We start from the raw sequence: 17,224 nt of genomic DNA, 5'->3' as shown, positions 1-17,224 counted from the left end.
CGCTGTAAACCGAAAGCGGATAGTCGAATCTTCTCCCGCCAAATCTGGCTGTAAACACAACCTCGAGGCGGACGGCGGAACACACGTCACAGCGCAACGTCATTTAAGAGGGTCAACTAATTCCATTCAGGAAAGGTCAGTTAAAGTCCATTAACGAGCGGCATTGCACTTTATTTTAAGGAAGGTTGATTTTTAATTAATCACAGATGACATGTTATTTCCTCAGTTCATGAAGAGTGATTAGTGATGAAACAACTGAGGAAGTACAGAACATTTTGTAAACCACTACATCCATTCATACCTCAGCTAAAAAATAGGGAAAATTGGGATTTGGTGAGGAACTTTCTAAATAAAATTGAAATCTCTGAGTAAATAATTGGTTTAATGCTTAAATTAAATGTTTTAAAAATAGGTTATACAATCATTTCATACATTTAATCTCATGCCTCATTGTACGTCAGAATTAATGTTAATTGCTTTGTCATCATATAGTTGGCTACCATGGTAACGTTACCATGAAAGAATACTGTGGTATTCTTTGAATTATTTTGTATTTGATTAATATATGGTAACTATTTAGTACCATGGTAAATGGAAGATAGGCCAGTGAATGTTTCGTTTGGTACAGTGGGTTTATTTTTGAAAGTCAGTGTGTGCATAGACACATCTTGGCTAACCCAAAAGACCTACTGAAATGCATAGGGGGTTCAAATAAACCGTATTGGTATTAATGATTTTATAAAAAGAAAAAGAAAAAAAGTGTCATATAATGAAATAATTAAAATAATACACAGATATTTTAATCAGACATTATTAATAATAATGTGTCAGTTTGATCCCCTTATATGCATTCTTGGGGTATACAAAAATAATTGTATGACCAAGAAACAAGTTTAAGGAATTTATGTATAAATAAAAGTAAAAATAATAATAATTTCATTGATAAAATATTTTCAAAAACCACAGCCTCCATTCTTAAGCATTTCCACCATTATTACCCAGGAAATAAGATAGGCTACCTTTATGGAGTATAAATTGTCACAAAATGGGAAGCTGCCATTAAACAGTCTCTTCAGTCTGGGGTTTTCAGCTAAAATTAAACAGTTATATATATATATATATATATATATATTACAAGTAGGTAGGTTACATACATAAAATATATAAGACCATTGTTTTGGCCAACAAAAAAGGTTATTAGTAAAGTGTAATTCAGCATATAATACAATGCATATGACTTTCTCCCCAACCATACTTTTATATGATGATATTGGAATATTTTATTTTATTTTTTATTTTATATTTACTGGTCTTCCCTATATTAAGTATGTGTTTTTATTACCATATGTTACCATCACAATTATTACTTTTTGTATGAGTAGGATATTTGCATGCAGCATTTGCACAGCTTCATTGAGGTGTGTTGCAGTTTGGATTATTACATTCTTCTAATTGGATTGAGCACTGGCGATCGGTGGAGGATTAAAGACTCTGGAGTGAGATGTTATAGAGCTGTTCTCTACATTCATTCATACAGACACCAGCATGAAGGATCCACAGCTACCAGGTAAAGTTTATTTCTTCATGGAATAGAGTATGGAGAGTTTTCAATCAAACAGTAAGGGAGTGCAAATATAAGATCTTATTCACTGAATCATATAGACCATTTTTAAATGTTCTTTTGAAAGACATTATATCTTATAGGGCTACACTGTTTTAATTATTCTCTGCCATGTTAGACATGTTTTATGTGCAGTAATACACATGTCAGGACAGGTTGCATGGATTATGAACAATATAACAACTGAAAAAAAGATACTGCAAGACAAATGTGATCCTCTGTTATTTGCATACAGTGCATGTGCTTGATATGTAATGTTGTTGAAGTATAACATGTTGTTGAGTATAAAATCTTTAATTTCAACACTAAACACAGTTGTGATCTGCAGACATTGGTTTGTTAAAGATGATGAAGGGTCTTACAGTACAGTGAGTCCAATAATAAACATTAAGATGTAGCCTAATATTATTTGGTTTTTGTAGTTTTGTTTAAATTAAATGTATAACACTGATTTTTATTTTGTTATTACAATGTAATAACATTATATTAAAAACTGCAAAAGCCATTAATGAAAAGGGTAACACTTTATTTCAATGTGTCCTTGTTACACATGGTACTTGTATAGTAATAACTACAAATTAGGCACAATTACATGCAACCAAACCAAACCAAACCAACCTAAACCAACCCCTAATCCTACCCTAACCCTATAGTGAGTACATGTAGTTTATCAATATCACTCAGTACTTAAATGTATAATTGCATTGTAACAGGGACACATTCAAATAAAGTGTAACCATGAAAAGTAGTGTCATTCAATTAAGTCTTATTTATTCCATCCCAACTGTTTGTTTTCTTCCCGTAGTTTTGGTATTACTGATGTTGAAAGTAGTTCAGTGGATATTCCGTGTATTTTTAGAAGCATGTCGAGTCTGCAACCTGTGATGCATGGTCTTAAAAAGAGTCCTAATCCACCCTACTTAAAGACTTTCCTATTCAGACGTACAAGGCTGATCTTGCCTCCAGCGCAGACACACTGGACATTTGAACTAAAATAGAAAGAACATGCAGTCATGGATTAGGATTATACAAGAACATCTAGAGAGAGGCGACTGAATATGTCAAGTTAAATTTGTGATCAGAACAATTTCTCTTCAGAAATAACATTTACATTTTGTGATATTTCAAAAGGGTGTTCAACATGTAATTTCAATATGCTGGTGTCATGCACGTCTCATTTTAAGTTTAGGTCTTTAATGAATAAGTATGTATACAGTATACAGTATAGGGTTATGCTGTTCTATAGTTTAATTTCAGTCATGTTTAAACTTTAACCTCTCGTACAGTAGTGGCCAAAAGAGATGTCAGGTGGGGATATTTGTTTTAAATGACCCTACAATGACCCCTTAAACCATCAAAATAAGAGGAAAATAGTTTGTTTTTTAGTAGTTAGTAGTTTATATGCAGTATATATATATATATATATATATATTATTTTTTAATATGAGGAAAACCTGGCCAAAATTTATTATATTATTGGCATGTTTCATTGCATTATCACAAATAAAACAATTGACAATTGACAAGCACAACTACACAATATGCTTGCAAAATCTTTAACACATTTGTAATCATTTTTGAATGAAGGATGAAGATGTCAATTATCACTTTCTTGGCCACTTATCACTTGAATGTCTGAAAGATAATAGCGATACTCAATCATTTTCTTAGAGGATATATAATGCGACTTTGCAGCTATAATAAGAGTTGTATGGCATAAAAATTACTATGTTGTATAGGCCTCGATGTTCGATTGTCTAGTAGACTACACTGCAAAACTTAAGTTTTGTATGACAAATTCAGTTTTTAAAGTTTATTCAACTATTTAACATGAAAAAAGTTGAGAAAAGTTGAGATAACTCAAACACGTAAGTTGAGAAAACTCAAAAATGTCCTGCAGCTGGTTGCCTTAAACTTTTAAGTTTTCTCAACTTTTTTTTTTTTTTTACAGTGTATTACGAGCAGATTTCCTACATCAGTGTCATGATCCCTGTTCACTTTGTAAGGTTAAGCCTCTGTAAACCTTTCTTACAACATGGAAGGTCATCAAGAGGAAGTGTCTCAGTCTGTGGAGACTGACACGGCCATTGCTTTTACATTTCAAGACTTTTACAAACTTTAGGAGACAATTGATTTATATTTCTCATGACATTATATCTTGATTTAAAGACTGATAATTGATCTAATTATTTATCTAATATCTAATTATCTAATAATAATAATTATCTAATAATAATTATTTTTAAACAGTTACTACATTAAAAGGAAGGCTCCTGCAACTCTAAATACATTTTATAATGTAAAAACCTGTAATTGTTACCCTTAAGAGCTATTTTTGGTTTAACCCATATAAATTAGTTTTCATACAATTTAAGTTGATTCTGTGAATCTCTTTAAGAATTTAAGTTGATTCTTGTTATGGATAGACTGTGTTTATTTCTGTGTAGGTTGGGTTTTGTCTCATGTTTTAGTTCTCTGACCTAGTTTTCAGTTTGTCTACATGGTTTTTCACCGTTTAATTAATTTGCATACCTGTTGTTCTTTCATTGATTGGTTTGTTCTGTGTATTTAAGCCATTTTCAATCATCCTGAATCTTTTTGTCCCATTCAAGGTACCAAAATACTAAATGTCTTGGTGAAGCGACATGGGAAAAAAGGAAAGAATGAGCCAGCGGCCCAACCTGCTCAGACAGAACCAGAAAAACGCAAGGTTCCGTTACTAACACCTGAGCAACGAGCGAAGCAGACAGCCTTCGAGAGGGTCCTCTATGACATGTCCCACAATGACCGGATCATTGATGACGTTATGCTGGGCCGCAGGATTGCTTTCTATGAACTCAGAGGGGAAATAGGGACAGGAAATTTCTCCCAGGTCAAACTGGCTGTTCACGCTTTGACTAAAGGTGAGACAATCAGTGATCGATTTCAGCGTGTTAATTACTTGATAGTGCCCCTATTATGCTATTTGAAAGGTTCATTTAGTTTTGTTTTAGAGGTCTCCTACAATAGGTTTACATGCATCCAAAGTAAAAAACTCATAACTTTTCTCATAATATACATTGCACCTCCCCTGTTTTCTCACATTGTCTGAAATGATTTGAAGGATTCAGTTTCTATGAACCCCTCCGTTCTGCGACCCCTACTCTTCTCTGATTTGTCAGATGGCCCAGTCTGTTGTGATTGGTCAAACAATAACAGCGCATATCAGAAATTAAACACTCATTACCATATCTGAATTTCAGTCCCAGAGGACTTCCTCAGCACTTGATACACAGTGATACGAACAGCAACGATGCCGTCGGTTTTACTTACGTAGGTTTGCAGGAAGTAAGACGGGAACTACTGAAGACTCGTTTCAGGCACTTCAGAATCAGTTCTTTCTTTTGGGAGACAATAACTCATTTTTTGTGCACTTTGGTCCTTTAAACTTTACATACTTTTTACATTCACAAACAGCTATATTACACACTACATGAAAGGTAATATTTGAAAAAGCATAATGGAGTACTTTAAGTTTAAGAAGGCTTTGGAGAACTGTACATAGAGTGGCCCCAAAAAAGTATTTGGACACTTATGCCACATTGTGTGAATGGAAATATTATAAATTATAAATCAAATAGAAACAAGTTACCTGTTCTCAGGCTAACCAATTATATGAAATTGTGAAAAGTTTTACTTAAACTACCTTTCCTAAAGTTTTGTCTGATACCGATTACTTCATTTATGTATTAATATAATTATTATGTCCTGATAAATTATTAACAATTAATATAAATAATTAATGATTTGTTTGCTACAAGTGAATTTAGGCATCACAACATTATAATTTACAGTATGAAAAATAAGATATCAATTTTGAGATTTGCTAAATATTTGTTTATTTTTTAGTTATAAATGTATATTTTTAAAGGATTAATTTTAAGTGTGAATAATTGAATTATTTATAAATTATATAATACCGATACTTACATTGTGCATCTCTAATTTTAAGGATATTTTAAATGGGCCACTGCATGCGCAAGTCAGGTTATTTATGTTTTTATTTTATTTTTATTTTTACATTTCTTTACAATATAAAATATTTCAAACTAGTCATTTAAAGTCAGCTTGAAATGAAAACTCCAACTTGATCTCATGAGAAAACATAACTATTTTATGAGGTACCGATTCCGTATGAATTTGTGTGATTTGATTCGTACAAAAACATGTGATTTTTAGAATAAAAGCAAGCATGAAGCAGATTAAGCAAAAACGTAAGAATGAGATTGTACAAATTTATACGAATTAGCCACTAATTTGCCAAAACAAAATAGTTACAAATTGCCATGAGACTGTGCTGGTCAATTCTATTTTGTAAATATGTTATTGATCTTATTGTGAATGATTCATTGGCATAGATTTTTCTTTTTGACCTCGTAATTTTTCAACTCAATCTTCTCTCTGGTGACGTTTTCCTGACTTCTCCAATCATTGAGTCTGTGTAAACCCAAGCTTGCATTAATCTGCCTCTATTTTAGTGCAACGTCCACTTCTCAAAATCCCATTACAACCAATGAATAGAACCAAGTTTTCTTTTGCGAGAATCTGTTGCACTCTAATGTCAGTATTGAAGAAAAGGCAGCACAGTTTAACAGGGTCTGTTCATGTCAGTGACCACGAGTTGATCCGCTCATGTAATCTCATCAGATTTACAGCACCCCCTCTGTGAATCTCTTTAATATTTTTGAGAGGATTGGTGAGATGCCTCTTGAAAAACAACACAGCAGGGAGGCCTCTCAAGAATTTTGCCACATATGTAAAAAAAAAAAAAAAAATCTTTAATAAGATTTTAAGCCTGATATATTAAATAATAGTAAAAAAAATAAAACTTTTTTTGTGGTATAGTTTTATATTGAAACATTACTATATATAATGAAAATATATATATTTTTTTATCCATATATTCATAGGCTTTTATGGCTTATTTATTATGATATAGTCAAATATGGTGCTCATAAACTGCAGGATTATGTTATATTTGATACATTTTAAAGGTAGGGTAGCGTCACGGGTGGTTGCTGGCAGACAGGTGAGGAAGACATGTACAATTCAAAAGGTTTATTTTCTAAAGATCCAACAGGAAGGCAAACGGATAGCAACACACTAGACAAAACCGGACACTGGACTGAAACAGAACTGAACATATATACAGGTGTTAATGATGGAGACTGATGAGTGCACAGCTGAACGTGATTAGTGTCCGTGACAGCAAATTAGTGACGTAGGCAGGTGATGACAAAACGTAATGAGTCCAAACTAACGTGAATGTGACAGGTTGGCAATTTTCAGAGCAGCTAGTTAGCTTTGAAAGCATGAGATTCCACCCTCCCTTCAGAGCATCTCCAAAGCCACGCCTCCTTCAAAATACATGAACACACACAGCAGAGTTTGCAAAGCGTCACGAGAAGAGAGGTTAAACTACCCAAGGTCTTAAAGCACATAACATTACAGTAATAATGAACAACAACTTAAAGTGCACCGAGCTGCACCACCTGACTAATGCAGATTCATTCGGCGTTGATAGTGTTGCCACTGAAATGCATAAAGTCGAGTCACAAACCGCTCTGAATATAACGTCAAAGGTTTTTATCTCTTACAAATTACAGTAGTTATGGCATAAACACAGCATAAACTTGTTGTTTTGGATCAGTTTCGGTTGCGCCGCTCTGTGACTGACGTCTGTCTAACTCTGCATAGCATGAAACACACTGATGACGTGAGATGTCTGCACGAGCAGGTGCGGACATTTTATGGTATGGAAATACATACATTGACAGGCAGGTAGGCAGGTTCGGACCGAGTGCAATGATTGGACGAACGCTTTATGGTCCTAAGCCTTCCACAGAAAATATACATATAAATACATTTAGACCACTTAACTTAGTGATTGCTATCAGGATGTGAAGAGACTTTCAGCCAGCATAACAAATCGCCTACCATGCTTTTTAACATTATTTTTTCTAAAAAATAAATACAAATAAAATAAACCTAGATTGCTTCAGTCCAGTAAGTGTTCATCTAGAAGTATTAGTTATTGTTTGTTTACTTTATAAAAATCATTACAGATTTCACAGCAAAAAAAGCATGTGTCATGACCTGAAGTGGGTTTTAGAATTATACTAAAAGGTATTTTACTTCATAAAAAAGTATAACATATCAATCAGACGACAGAAGGCATGCACTGTATACAGTAGATTGTCTACAACAGGTTTCTCAGAGTAGTTTTGAATTTAGAGGCCTTAGAAATTCGCGAATTACATATGATACAGTAGAGGCTTTATAGGGTTAAGATAACAAGGTCACTTGAATATTTTACTTGCACCCCCACTAAGTTTGTATAACATGGATTTTCCAAAATATAACTCACTTTGATTTAACTCAAATCTCTCTCTCTCACACACACAGAGCGTGTTGCAGTCAAGATTCTTAACAAGGCGCGTCTCGACAAGAAGTCACAGAATGTATTTGCCTCAGAGATCATCTGTATGGAAAAACTCAGCCATCCAAACATTGTGCGTCTGTACGAGGTGCTTGAGACCAGTAAGCATTTGTACATCGCTATGGAGTATGGCAGTGGAGGAGACCTGTTCTCACGGATCTCCACCAGAGGGCGCCTGTCAGACCTGGAAAGCAAGCTCATTTTTGCCCAGATCGTCTCAGCCATCAAATACATGGTGAGAGCAGCAGGACTGTGTCCTCATCTGACTTGACAACAGCAAGAATCACTATTTATATTACTCATACTTAGAGTTTGGAATTTTATCAACACCCTAATCTTAAAGGGATAGTTCACCAAAGAAAAAAAAAAAGGAGAAAATTCTGTCATCATTTACTCTCCCTCAAGTTTGTTCAAACCTGCATGAATTTCTTTCTTTTGCTGAACACAAAAGAAGATATTATGAAGAATATGGGTAACCAAAATATGTTTGGGACCCATTGACTTCTAGTCTGGGTAAACCCAGCCGATCTGCCGGCGATATGATTTCGCCCTGCAGCTCAGGCTGGAAACCTGTACATTTTTCTATCCTGCTTCCGTTACAAATGTGCGGGGACCAATCACAAACTGGCTTATCCACCTGGAGCACTATTGGCGGATTTAACACAATGACATCTCTCGCTCGACCGTCAATCCAATTCCTTTTAACCTCTCGATGATGCTCAATGGCTTCTTTAGTTTAGAAAACAAATCGCTCGAGTGGGTGTAAATACCACTCACTTTCATGTTTTTTTTGCACAACCTGCAAAAATCGCTCTGTGCCATTGCTACTTTAAACCGTGGATCAGTGCTCCAAACCAACACGTTTGTTGACACGTTTCCTGCCTGGAGTTTTCGCGTCGCTCTGGATACGTCACCTGGATCGTTGGTCTGACTAGTTGAAGGACTATCCAATTGCGTACAGTCATTTGAACTATGCCCGTTGATCACGCCTCTTGTGCAGTAGAAAATCCAGAGCAGACTCCCCAGACTAATGTTCAATCTTAAACGATTGAGCTTGGTCTGGTGATAGCCAGACTAATTGACTTCTATTGTATGGAAAAAAAATACTAAGGAAGTCAATGGTGCCCCACAACTGTTTGGTTACTTACATTCTTCAAAATATCTTCTTACCTCAAATTGTGAATTGTTTGTTGAACGGAGGTGTTATATTATTTTTCTAAACAATTCAGCTTACGATTTTAATTACATTTGTTAGAAATCCTATAGCCTAGATATAGACTCAGAGACATAGCCTGACCAGAATATTATCAATAATTCTTTTTACTTGAACTTGTAAACCTAGAACAACTGCATAGCAACGCCCTAGCAACAACCCAGAACACTCTAGCTTTTTTAAATAATTGCAATCTGATTTAAATGACCATTCTAATGTCTCTAAATATGAAATTTGGTAATTTATTCAGTTAAATTAGGTTATTCTGGTGAAATTCATAATTATTTTCAATATTTAATTTCAATATTATTGGTCAGTTTTTTTTTTTTTTGATAATTGTTACTGTATTTTGAACTGAAATTTAACTAAAAATACACAACCGTTCAAAAGTATGGGGTCAGTAAGATTTATTTTGAAAATGCTTTTATGCATTATATCGACAGTTAAGACATTTACAATGCTTTTAAAATAAATGCTGTTCTTGTGAAATGTCTATTCGTCAAAGAATCCAGACAAAAAAAGGTTTCCTCAAAAATATGAAGCAGCACAACTGTTTTAAACACTGATTATAAGAAATGTTTCTTGCTTCTTGATCTCAGTAAAAATTAGAACGATTTCTGAAGGATCATGCGACACTGAGGACTGGAGTAATGATGATGCTGAAAATTCAGCTTTGCCATCACAGGAATAAAAAAACATTTTCAACTTATATATTAAACTTATATATTAAACTGTATGTATACAGAAAAATATAACTGAATTTCTACTGACAGATCAAAACCCCTTGTGACAAATGTTATTAATTAATAGTGATCAGCGATATTCACTGTGAATTATGTGAATTGGTTGAGATAATATATTTTTTGTCAGTGGTAATTTAGTAGTTTGTTAGTTTCATTTTATTTATTACATTTATTTTATATAAACTTTTTTATTTTAATTTGGTGTGACTCAGTATTAACGGATCTATTTATTTCTTCATTTTCCAGCATGAAAATAATATTATCCATCGCGACCTGAAAGCAGAAAACATTTTTTACACCACATGCTACTGCATCAAAGTGGGCGACTTCGGTTTCAGCACCGTCAGTGAGCCGCTGGAAACTCTGACCACGTTTTGCGGCTCTCCGCCGTATGCGGCACCTGAGCTCTTCAGAGACAAAAGCTATGTGGGCCGTTATGTGGACATCTGGGCGCTGGGTGTCCTGCTCTACTTCATGGTGACCGCCACCATGCCTTTCTACGCCGACAACTTAGGCCGACTGAAACGCTGTATCCTGCTGGGGGCGTACAGCATCCCACCATACGTCCCTGACCCCTGCCAACTGGCTATCAAAGGCATGCTGAGACCCGTACCTGTGGACCGCACCACAGTGTCACAGCTGATGATATGCTCCTGGATGAAGGGCATCGAATACCCCAAACCCTATCCCACTTTCAGCATAACGCCCAAATACCTAGCTGACCCTGCGAAGAGCCTGTGCGTGGAGGAACGGGAAGTAAGGTCAGCCCTGAGTGAGCTGGGTATCAGTGCCACACATCTGCAGAATAACACCTGCACTGACTGTCGCAGCCCAATAACAGGAACTTACCGTATCCTGCTACACCGAATCCAGAAGAGGAGAACCGTGGAGGCGGTGGGATATTCCGCCCTGCACCCGGAGGATTTTGGTACCAAGAAATACTGGGCCAACAGCGCAACTGCTAAGCACAATGCCTCTGCAGTGTGTACTGTCCTATGAAGACAAATGAAATCATATTCGAATGGTCCAGGTGTGGGTAATACGTATGATGCCATGTTTCAGAAAGTAATGAATTTACATGTATGAAGTTCATCGCAAACCTAGCGACGCAGCACTGATCCCAAGATTAAGCTTTTACTTTTATTAATATTTTCGTAATATACCAAGTTATAAGGTTCCCTTAATCAGTGTTTTGGTATTCACCTGCTGCTAAATCTGTGACGATTTAATGATTCATGAAAGATTCAATGTTTTGCAAACAAATGACTCTTATGAGTAAATTCTTTATAGTGGATCAATAACATGCAGCGTGACCAGCGTAGATTGATTCCCAAAACAAATTACTCTTAAGAGTTTTAGCGAATCAAAAGCATACATACGATTGGTGTAGCCTGTTTGATGAAACGAATGACTCTTAAGCCTGGAACACACCAAGCCGACGCCGACGAACTAGCGCTGATGAAAGCCGACTGTGTTGTCGCCTCGCGTCCGGGTAAAAAGCTGCACTTGAACACACGGAGAGAACCACTGCTGACCGTTAGCTAGAATGCGCGTTCTGCGCCTGCGTGTGAATGAGACAGCTGTCTATTTCTGCAGATATATTCGTATATATTTGTCATTTAAAAAGGGAAACCGACACTGCAGATACACAAACCGTAAACTTGTCTGAAGTTTAAAATCATTGGTTACCCGTAAGCTAATCACATAACGTTTGGTTATGACGTGTGTTATGCGCCGGCTCAGCCGCATCGAACTTCCACTGTAAACACATGTATGATGCGAAAACAAAACCATCGAGCGAAATACCGCAGTGAACATGGCTGTGAACGACTTTTGCAGATTATGTGACGTAAATCTACGCATCCACGGTACAATCAGCGTCTACGTCACGGCTCTCAGCCCGCCCTCTGTTCGTTGATTGGCCGGCTGTTTTGAGGCCGGAGTAAAACTGGGAGATAGGTCGCTATCTCAGACTGAGTACAGAAGCGAACTGAAATTGAGCGGAAGTACGAAGTCTGACGTAGTCAGGCTACCAGGCTTTACCATTTCTAGTGAATCAAAAATATACAGCGCGACAAAAGTAGCCTGATTCTTCAAACGAATGACTCTTATGAGCGGTTTTTTTTAGCACATCAATAACACAGTGCAAGCAGCATAGCTCGATTCCTGAAACGAATGACGTCTTTTATTGAATAGTTTAAAAACTGGATTGAATCATTATAATGGAATATACCCAAATGAATCAGAATTAATCAGTTGTATTTATTTTATTTTATTATATTTGAGAAAATCTATGGGGTCCAAAGGTCTGAGACTAGTGAAAATGCTTCAGTTTCACATTCTTTGTAAAAAAAAAAAATCATGTTGTATGCCACTTGTTTAACAACAATATGTGACCCTGGTCCACAAAACCAGTCACATAGGTCAATTTTCTGAAACTGAGATTTATAATAAATGAATAATCCATTGATTTATGGTCTGTTAGGACAATATTTGGCCGAGATACAACTATCTGAAAATCTGGAATCTGAAGGTGCAAAAAAATCTAAACATTGAGAAAATCGCCTTTAAAGTTGTCCATTTTTGTTTGCGATTGTGCTGCATTCACTCACAAAAATAAATGTTTTATATATTTATGGTTGGAAATGTACAAAATATCTTCATGGAACATGATCTTTACTTAATATCCTAATGATTTTTGGCATAAAAGAAAAATCGATAATTTTGACCCATGTATTGTTGGTTATTGCCACAAATATACCTGTGCTACTTGTGACTGCAGGGTCACATATACTCCTTTCAAAGAGGTCTCAGACTTTTAGCCTCATTGACTTATGTTAATAAGTGCTTTACATTTAACAACTTTTCACACACTTATAAGCAGAACAATTAGCATGCACAACTGGATTCATCATCTACATGTAATTCTAATGGAGGACGTTTAAGTTTGTACTTAAACATTGTTTTGCAATCGAACCATAAGTGGTCATTTTGCCAATTTGAATGGAAACTTGGCCAATACTGAGTGGTTAGGCAAACATTTGATACATTTTTGTATCACTGATTGGTTGAATGTTTGAGAATGTTGTTTATAGACACAGCTTTGGTCTGAGTGTCACACAGTAAATGTTTGCAATAAACTGGTTACTGGCTGTTTTGGCCTTATGTAACACAGTTCACATGTAGCTTTACAAAAGCCTGAAAGATTTGATGGACTCGACTGCTATCTGTCTCTTAAATTAGCTGAATTGCTACTCAGACAGGGTTTACACCGAAAGTATGACGTAAAGGATTAATAGCTGATCAGCTGTTAAGCCAAATTAGAGTGGTGCTTTATAAAAAGCTTGTGGTATTAGTGATTACATTGTATTCTATAGAATTAATCACCTTCATTTTACCTTACAAGGGAAACAAGCCTTGGCACATTCATAACAGGAATGGAAGAGATCTGACAAGACGCTGTTTTTACAGGCATAATTTTGTAGTTGAACACATATGCCTTTGAGCTTTTAAATAATATTTATAGATACTTTTCATATTACTATTTGCTTATATTACTCATTGGCATGACATAGATGTGAAATTGTTATTCTGCATCATTTGCAGCTTTAATTATCGACTTACAGTCAAGCATTGCATGATTGCATGTTATATGATTGCATGTTAATATTAACAGCTTTGTGTTGAAGCTCATATCCATGACAAATAAATTGTATTTTGCTAATATGATTCATAACATTTCATGTAACGTTATGTCACGCAAATTACATATGCTACATGAAAAATACATTGTATTGTATTTTTGTATATTTTCATGAAAATTAAGTCAATTTTCCTCCCAAATTCTCATTACTGTAATGCAAAAAAAGGACATTCCCATACTAAAAATAATATATTAAGTAATTATACATCAGTGTATTATTTGTTATGTTGGAATATAGAAATATAGGATTACAATTGAGAATAGCAGAGAAAAATACAAATGTTATATAAAATATAAAAAATAAAATGTTGCATTATGATAATGAGAATTTAGGGAAATGTGTGTATTATTGTCATAAAGATAATGTTACAGACAAATGTAAAATAAGTTTTATGCAGTACATACCTGTATATATATTTTTCATTTTAATTATGATGTGAAATGTGACCTGGAAGAGTATAAGCTTTAATAAAAGAAGCTACACATTGTTCATCTTTATAATGAATGCAAAAACAGGTATATGATCAAAATCAATGTGCTTTAGAATAAGTGCTGTGAAGATTACAAAACCACATGAAGACCCATGTGATTTTTTATTTATTTAATTGAGCAACATCTGATCAAAAAAGTCATTTATTTTCTTGTGTAATCCAGTACATCTTGTTCTGATAAATTGTGAAATCAGACAAAATGAATAAAAAATATGTACAGTAGTGATTCATTTGACAAAGGAGAATCCAGTTAAATGACCGATTAAAAACGTTTATTTTTTTTTATACTGAAGCCCGAGAATTGCTTAATTTGAATAAGATATCCAGTGTAAACAAGTGTGGGACGGCATTAACTGCTCTACGATTTATCAAGCCAACCAAAATATTGACATAGTCAACCAATACAGACATACTGTATTTTTGAATATTTTCCTGCTATTGCTAAGCACATAAGGTTTAGACTCGCTTCACAAAAACATCTCTTCTAACAGCATATCTTCCAGAATATTCAGCAACAGAACCCTTGAGAAAACATCCTTTCAAATCCTTCTTAGTCGTGTAAAGCATGGCAGAGATTTACTGTCCTCAGAACGAACTGTTTCTTTTCATCCCCACAATTTCACAATACTTGTGCTTTTCCTGTGCGCTACTAGTTTGTGCTTGCAGAGTTTATGGTTTCTCAAAGTGATTGGCAGTTTACAAAGTGATATGAATTTCGCAATACTCTACTTGGCCCCATAATTCCAGACTTGTTCACACATGCTTCAGCTCCAAAATGTGCAATCAGTGATTTGTGAAGATCACATAAGATCACTGATTTACTTTGATATCAAATGCTACCTGTATATTTCACAATATTAACAGCCGAACGGTCTTTCATTTCCCATTTAGATATAGTTATATTAAAGTATTTGGGTTTTCAGTGTACAACCTACTTGTATGTGGTACTAAATATTTAAACTATTAAGCTGCCTTTCTAGGATACCTCAAAACTTAAAATAAGATTCAGAACCTGCAGTTCCACCACCTCAATGACAAAGGGCGCCCTATCTAGAATTTAACGGTGGACAAAACCCTAGAGGACCCTTAAACCATTCTCTCAATAGAAATTGCAATATGTTCTATCTAGTGAGCCCTAGACCAGGGGTTCTTAACCTTTTTGATGTCGGGGCCCAAATTTTACAGTACAATGTGGCCCAGGGCCCATTCAAATATTAGCACTGTATTGGTTTATTGATCTCACCCTTGGTTTGATTTGTATTCAATAACTAAATGAAATCCACTTGCAGTTTAACAGTTTATTATTCATGTGTATGTAAACCTGCACATACAACAAGATGCCACACACACAACAATTCATGGCACAAATCAATCTGCATCAAGAACAAATTTAAAGGCTCAAGTCAGGCATATTAACACAAAAATCAGTTAGATTTGACAAATTTTACTTACAAAAAAATAGAAAAAGTATATAAATAAAAACAAATAAAATAAAAACAATAAAATGTGTTGCTAAAATAAATAAATTCAAAATAATATTTTTCAAATTAAATAAATAAGTTGTAAATGAAAATTGAAATAAAGTGCAAATGAAAAAATATAGCTTTATAATCTGCAAAATAATTTGATAATTGTTTCAGCAGTCTACATTTTTGATTGGCAGAACCTGAAGTTGCTCTTCATATCTGTTATAAATGAACAATAACAGTCACAAAAGTCCAATTTGAACAAGCTACAACCCTCTATTTATGTTCCCCTCTTAATGAGACACTTGGGCCTGCTTCACAGACATGATCAAATCCAGCCTGGGTGGAATGGGGGAAAGGCTCACTCTCAGAGTAGCCTCCAGTGTTGCTTTGAGTCTGTTTCGGGCCTTGGTCTTAGTTGTGGCCACAATGGAGAATCCTGATTCACACAGGTATGTAGTTGTGAATGCGAGGAGTAGCCCTCAGTGCTACACATGGGTACTCTTTTGAGACAGCAATCCAGAAGGAGCCCAGATCCAGTTTGCCCCACTGCAACTTTAAAGTACTGTCAGTGGCTACTTCCAGAAGCTAGGATTCCAGATGTGAGGGCAAAGCAACATCATTTTTAGTGGGATCCACAGAAAATGGGTCCGCAATCCACGTGTCCCTCTCTGGGATCCTCAGGAAAGTAGTCATCAAATTTCACTGCCAGTTGTGAGAGGTGCTGTGAGACTAAAGGCCAATTTATACTTCTGCATCGGGTGCGCGTAGAAGGTACGGCGTAGCATACGCATTGACGTGTACCATACGTCGTACCCTTCGCCGTACCCTGACGCGCACCTCCTCAAAAATGTAACTACGCATCGCGGCGACGCGGACCGCAAGATCTGTGATTGGTCGGCTGGATAGCATCGCGTTTCCTCCTACGCATTTCCGGAATGATCTTCTGCACTCTGCACCGCCGAATTCCGAAGATCAGTGAAGAGCCATGGAAATAGACCAAGTGACCGAGAGATTGCTTGAAGAAGTGCGGAAATACAGCCATCTGTATGACTCCTTCAGTCGCCATTGCTCGTAGAAACCTAAACTCAAAACAGCCGCGAGGAATGTAAACACAGTGGAACATTAAAACCCACCCGCGCCAACTAGCGTTTCGGCGGTGTAACTGCAGAGCAACACAGACATTCGCAGAAGTATAAATGCTCACGACGGCGTCGCCTACGTGCGTAGCCTACGACGTACACTACGACGTACACTCGACGCAGAAGTATAAATTGGCCTTAAGGGCCCGTCCACACGGAGATGCGTTTCGCTGTATACGTATACATTTTTTATCATATAGGCCCTGTTTACACGAGAACGCTCGCAGGTGAAAACGTAAAAATATTTTATCAGATGTGCCTTTCGTTTAAACGGCGACAGCGTTTTTGGGGCTTAAAAACGCGAAAAAGTGAAACCACCCTCCAGAGTGGAAATCTTAAAAACGCTCCACCGTCGCGTTTCCGTCTA

The 17,224-nt window shown here is 35.9% G+C and overlaps 1 protein-coding gene across 6 annotated transcripts; it reads left to right on the top strand.

The window, feature by feature from the left end:
- The first annotated feature begins 4 nt into the window (after window positions 1–4).
- LOC309488124 (serine/threonine-protein kinase NIM1) lies at window positions 5–14,259 on the top strand. 6 transcript variants are annotated; one of them, XM_082156169.1, is made up of 5 exons: window positions 5–135; window positions 1,383–1,567; window positions 4,234–4,524; window positions 8,066–8,334; window positions 10,302–14,259. In XM_082156169.1, the coding sequence occupies exons 2-5, from the start codon at window positions 1,546–1,548 to the stop codon at window positions 11,052–11,054; spliced, it is 1,335 nt and encodes a 444-aa protein (XP_082012295.1). In that variant the 5' UTR covers window positions 5–135; window positions 1,383–1,545; the 3' UTR covers window positions 11,055–14,259. The 6 variants fall into 6 exon arrangements, with proteins under 6 accessions (XP_082012295.1, XP_082012298.1, XP_082012297.1 ...); XM_082156172.1 differs by having other exon boundaries at window positions 10–135; window positions 1,430–1,567; XM_082156171.1 differs by having other exon boundaries at window positions 93–135; window positions 1,398–1,567.
- The last annotated feature ends 2,965 nt before the right edge of the window (window positions 14,260–17,224 follow it).

Source organism: Leuciscus leuciscus (assembly GCF_965113295.1).
Source record: "Leuciscus leuciscus genome assembly, chromosome: 23".
NCBI lineage: Eukaryota > Metazoa > Chordata > Actinopteri > Cypriniformes > Leuciscidae > Leuciscus > Leuciscus leuciscus.
The sequence above is the reverse complement of the archived record's forward strand: the minus strand, read 5'-3'. Positions and strand labels throughout refer to the sequence as shown.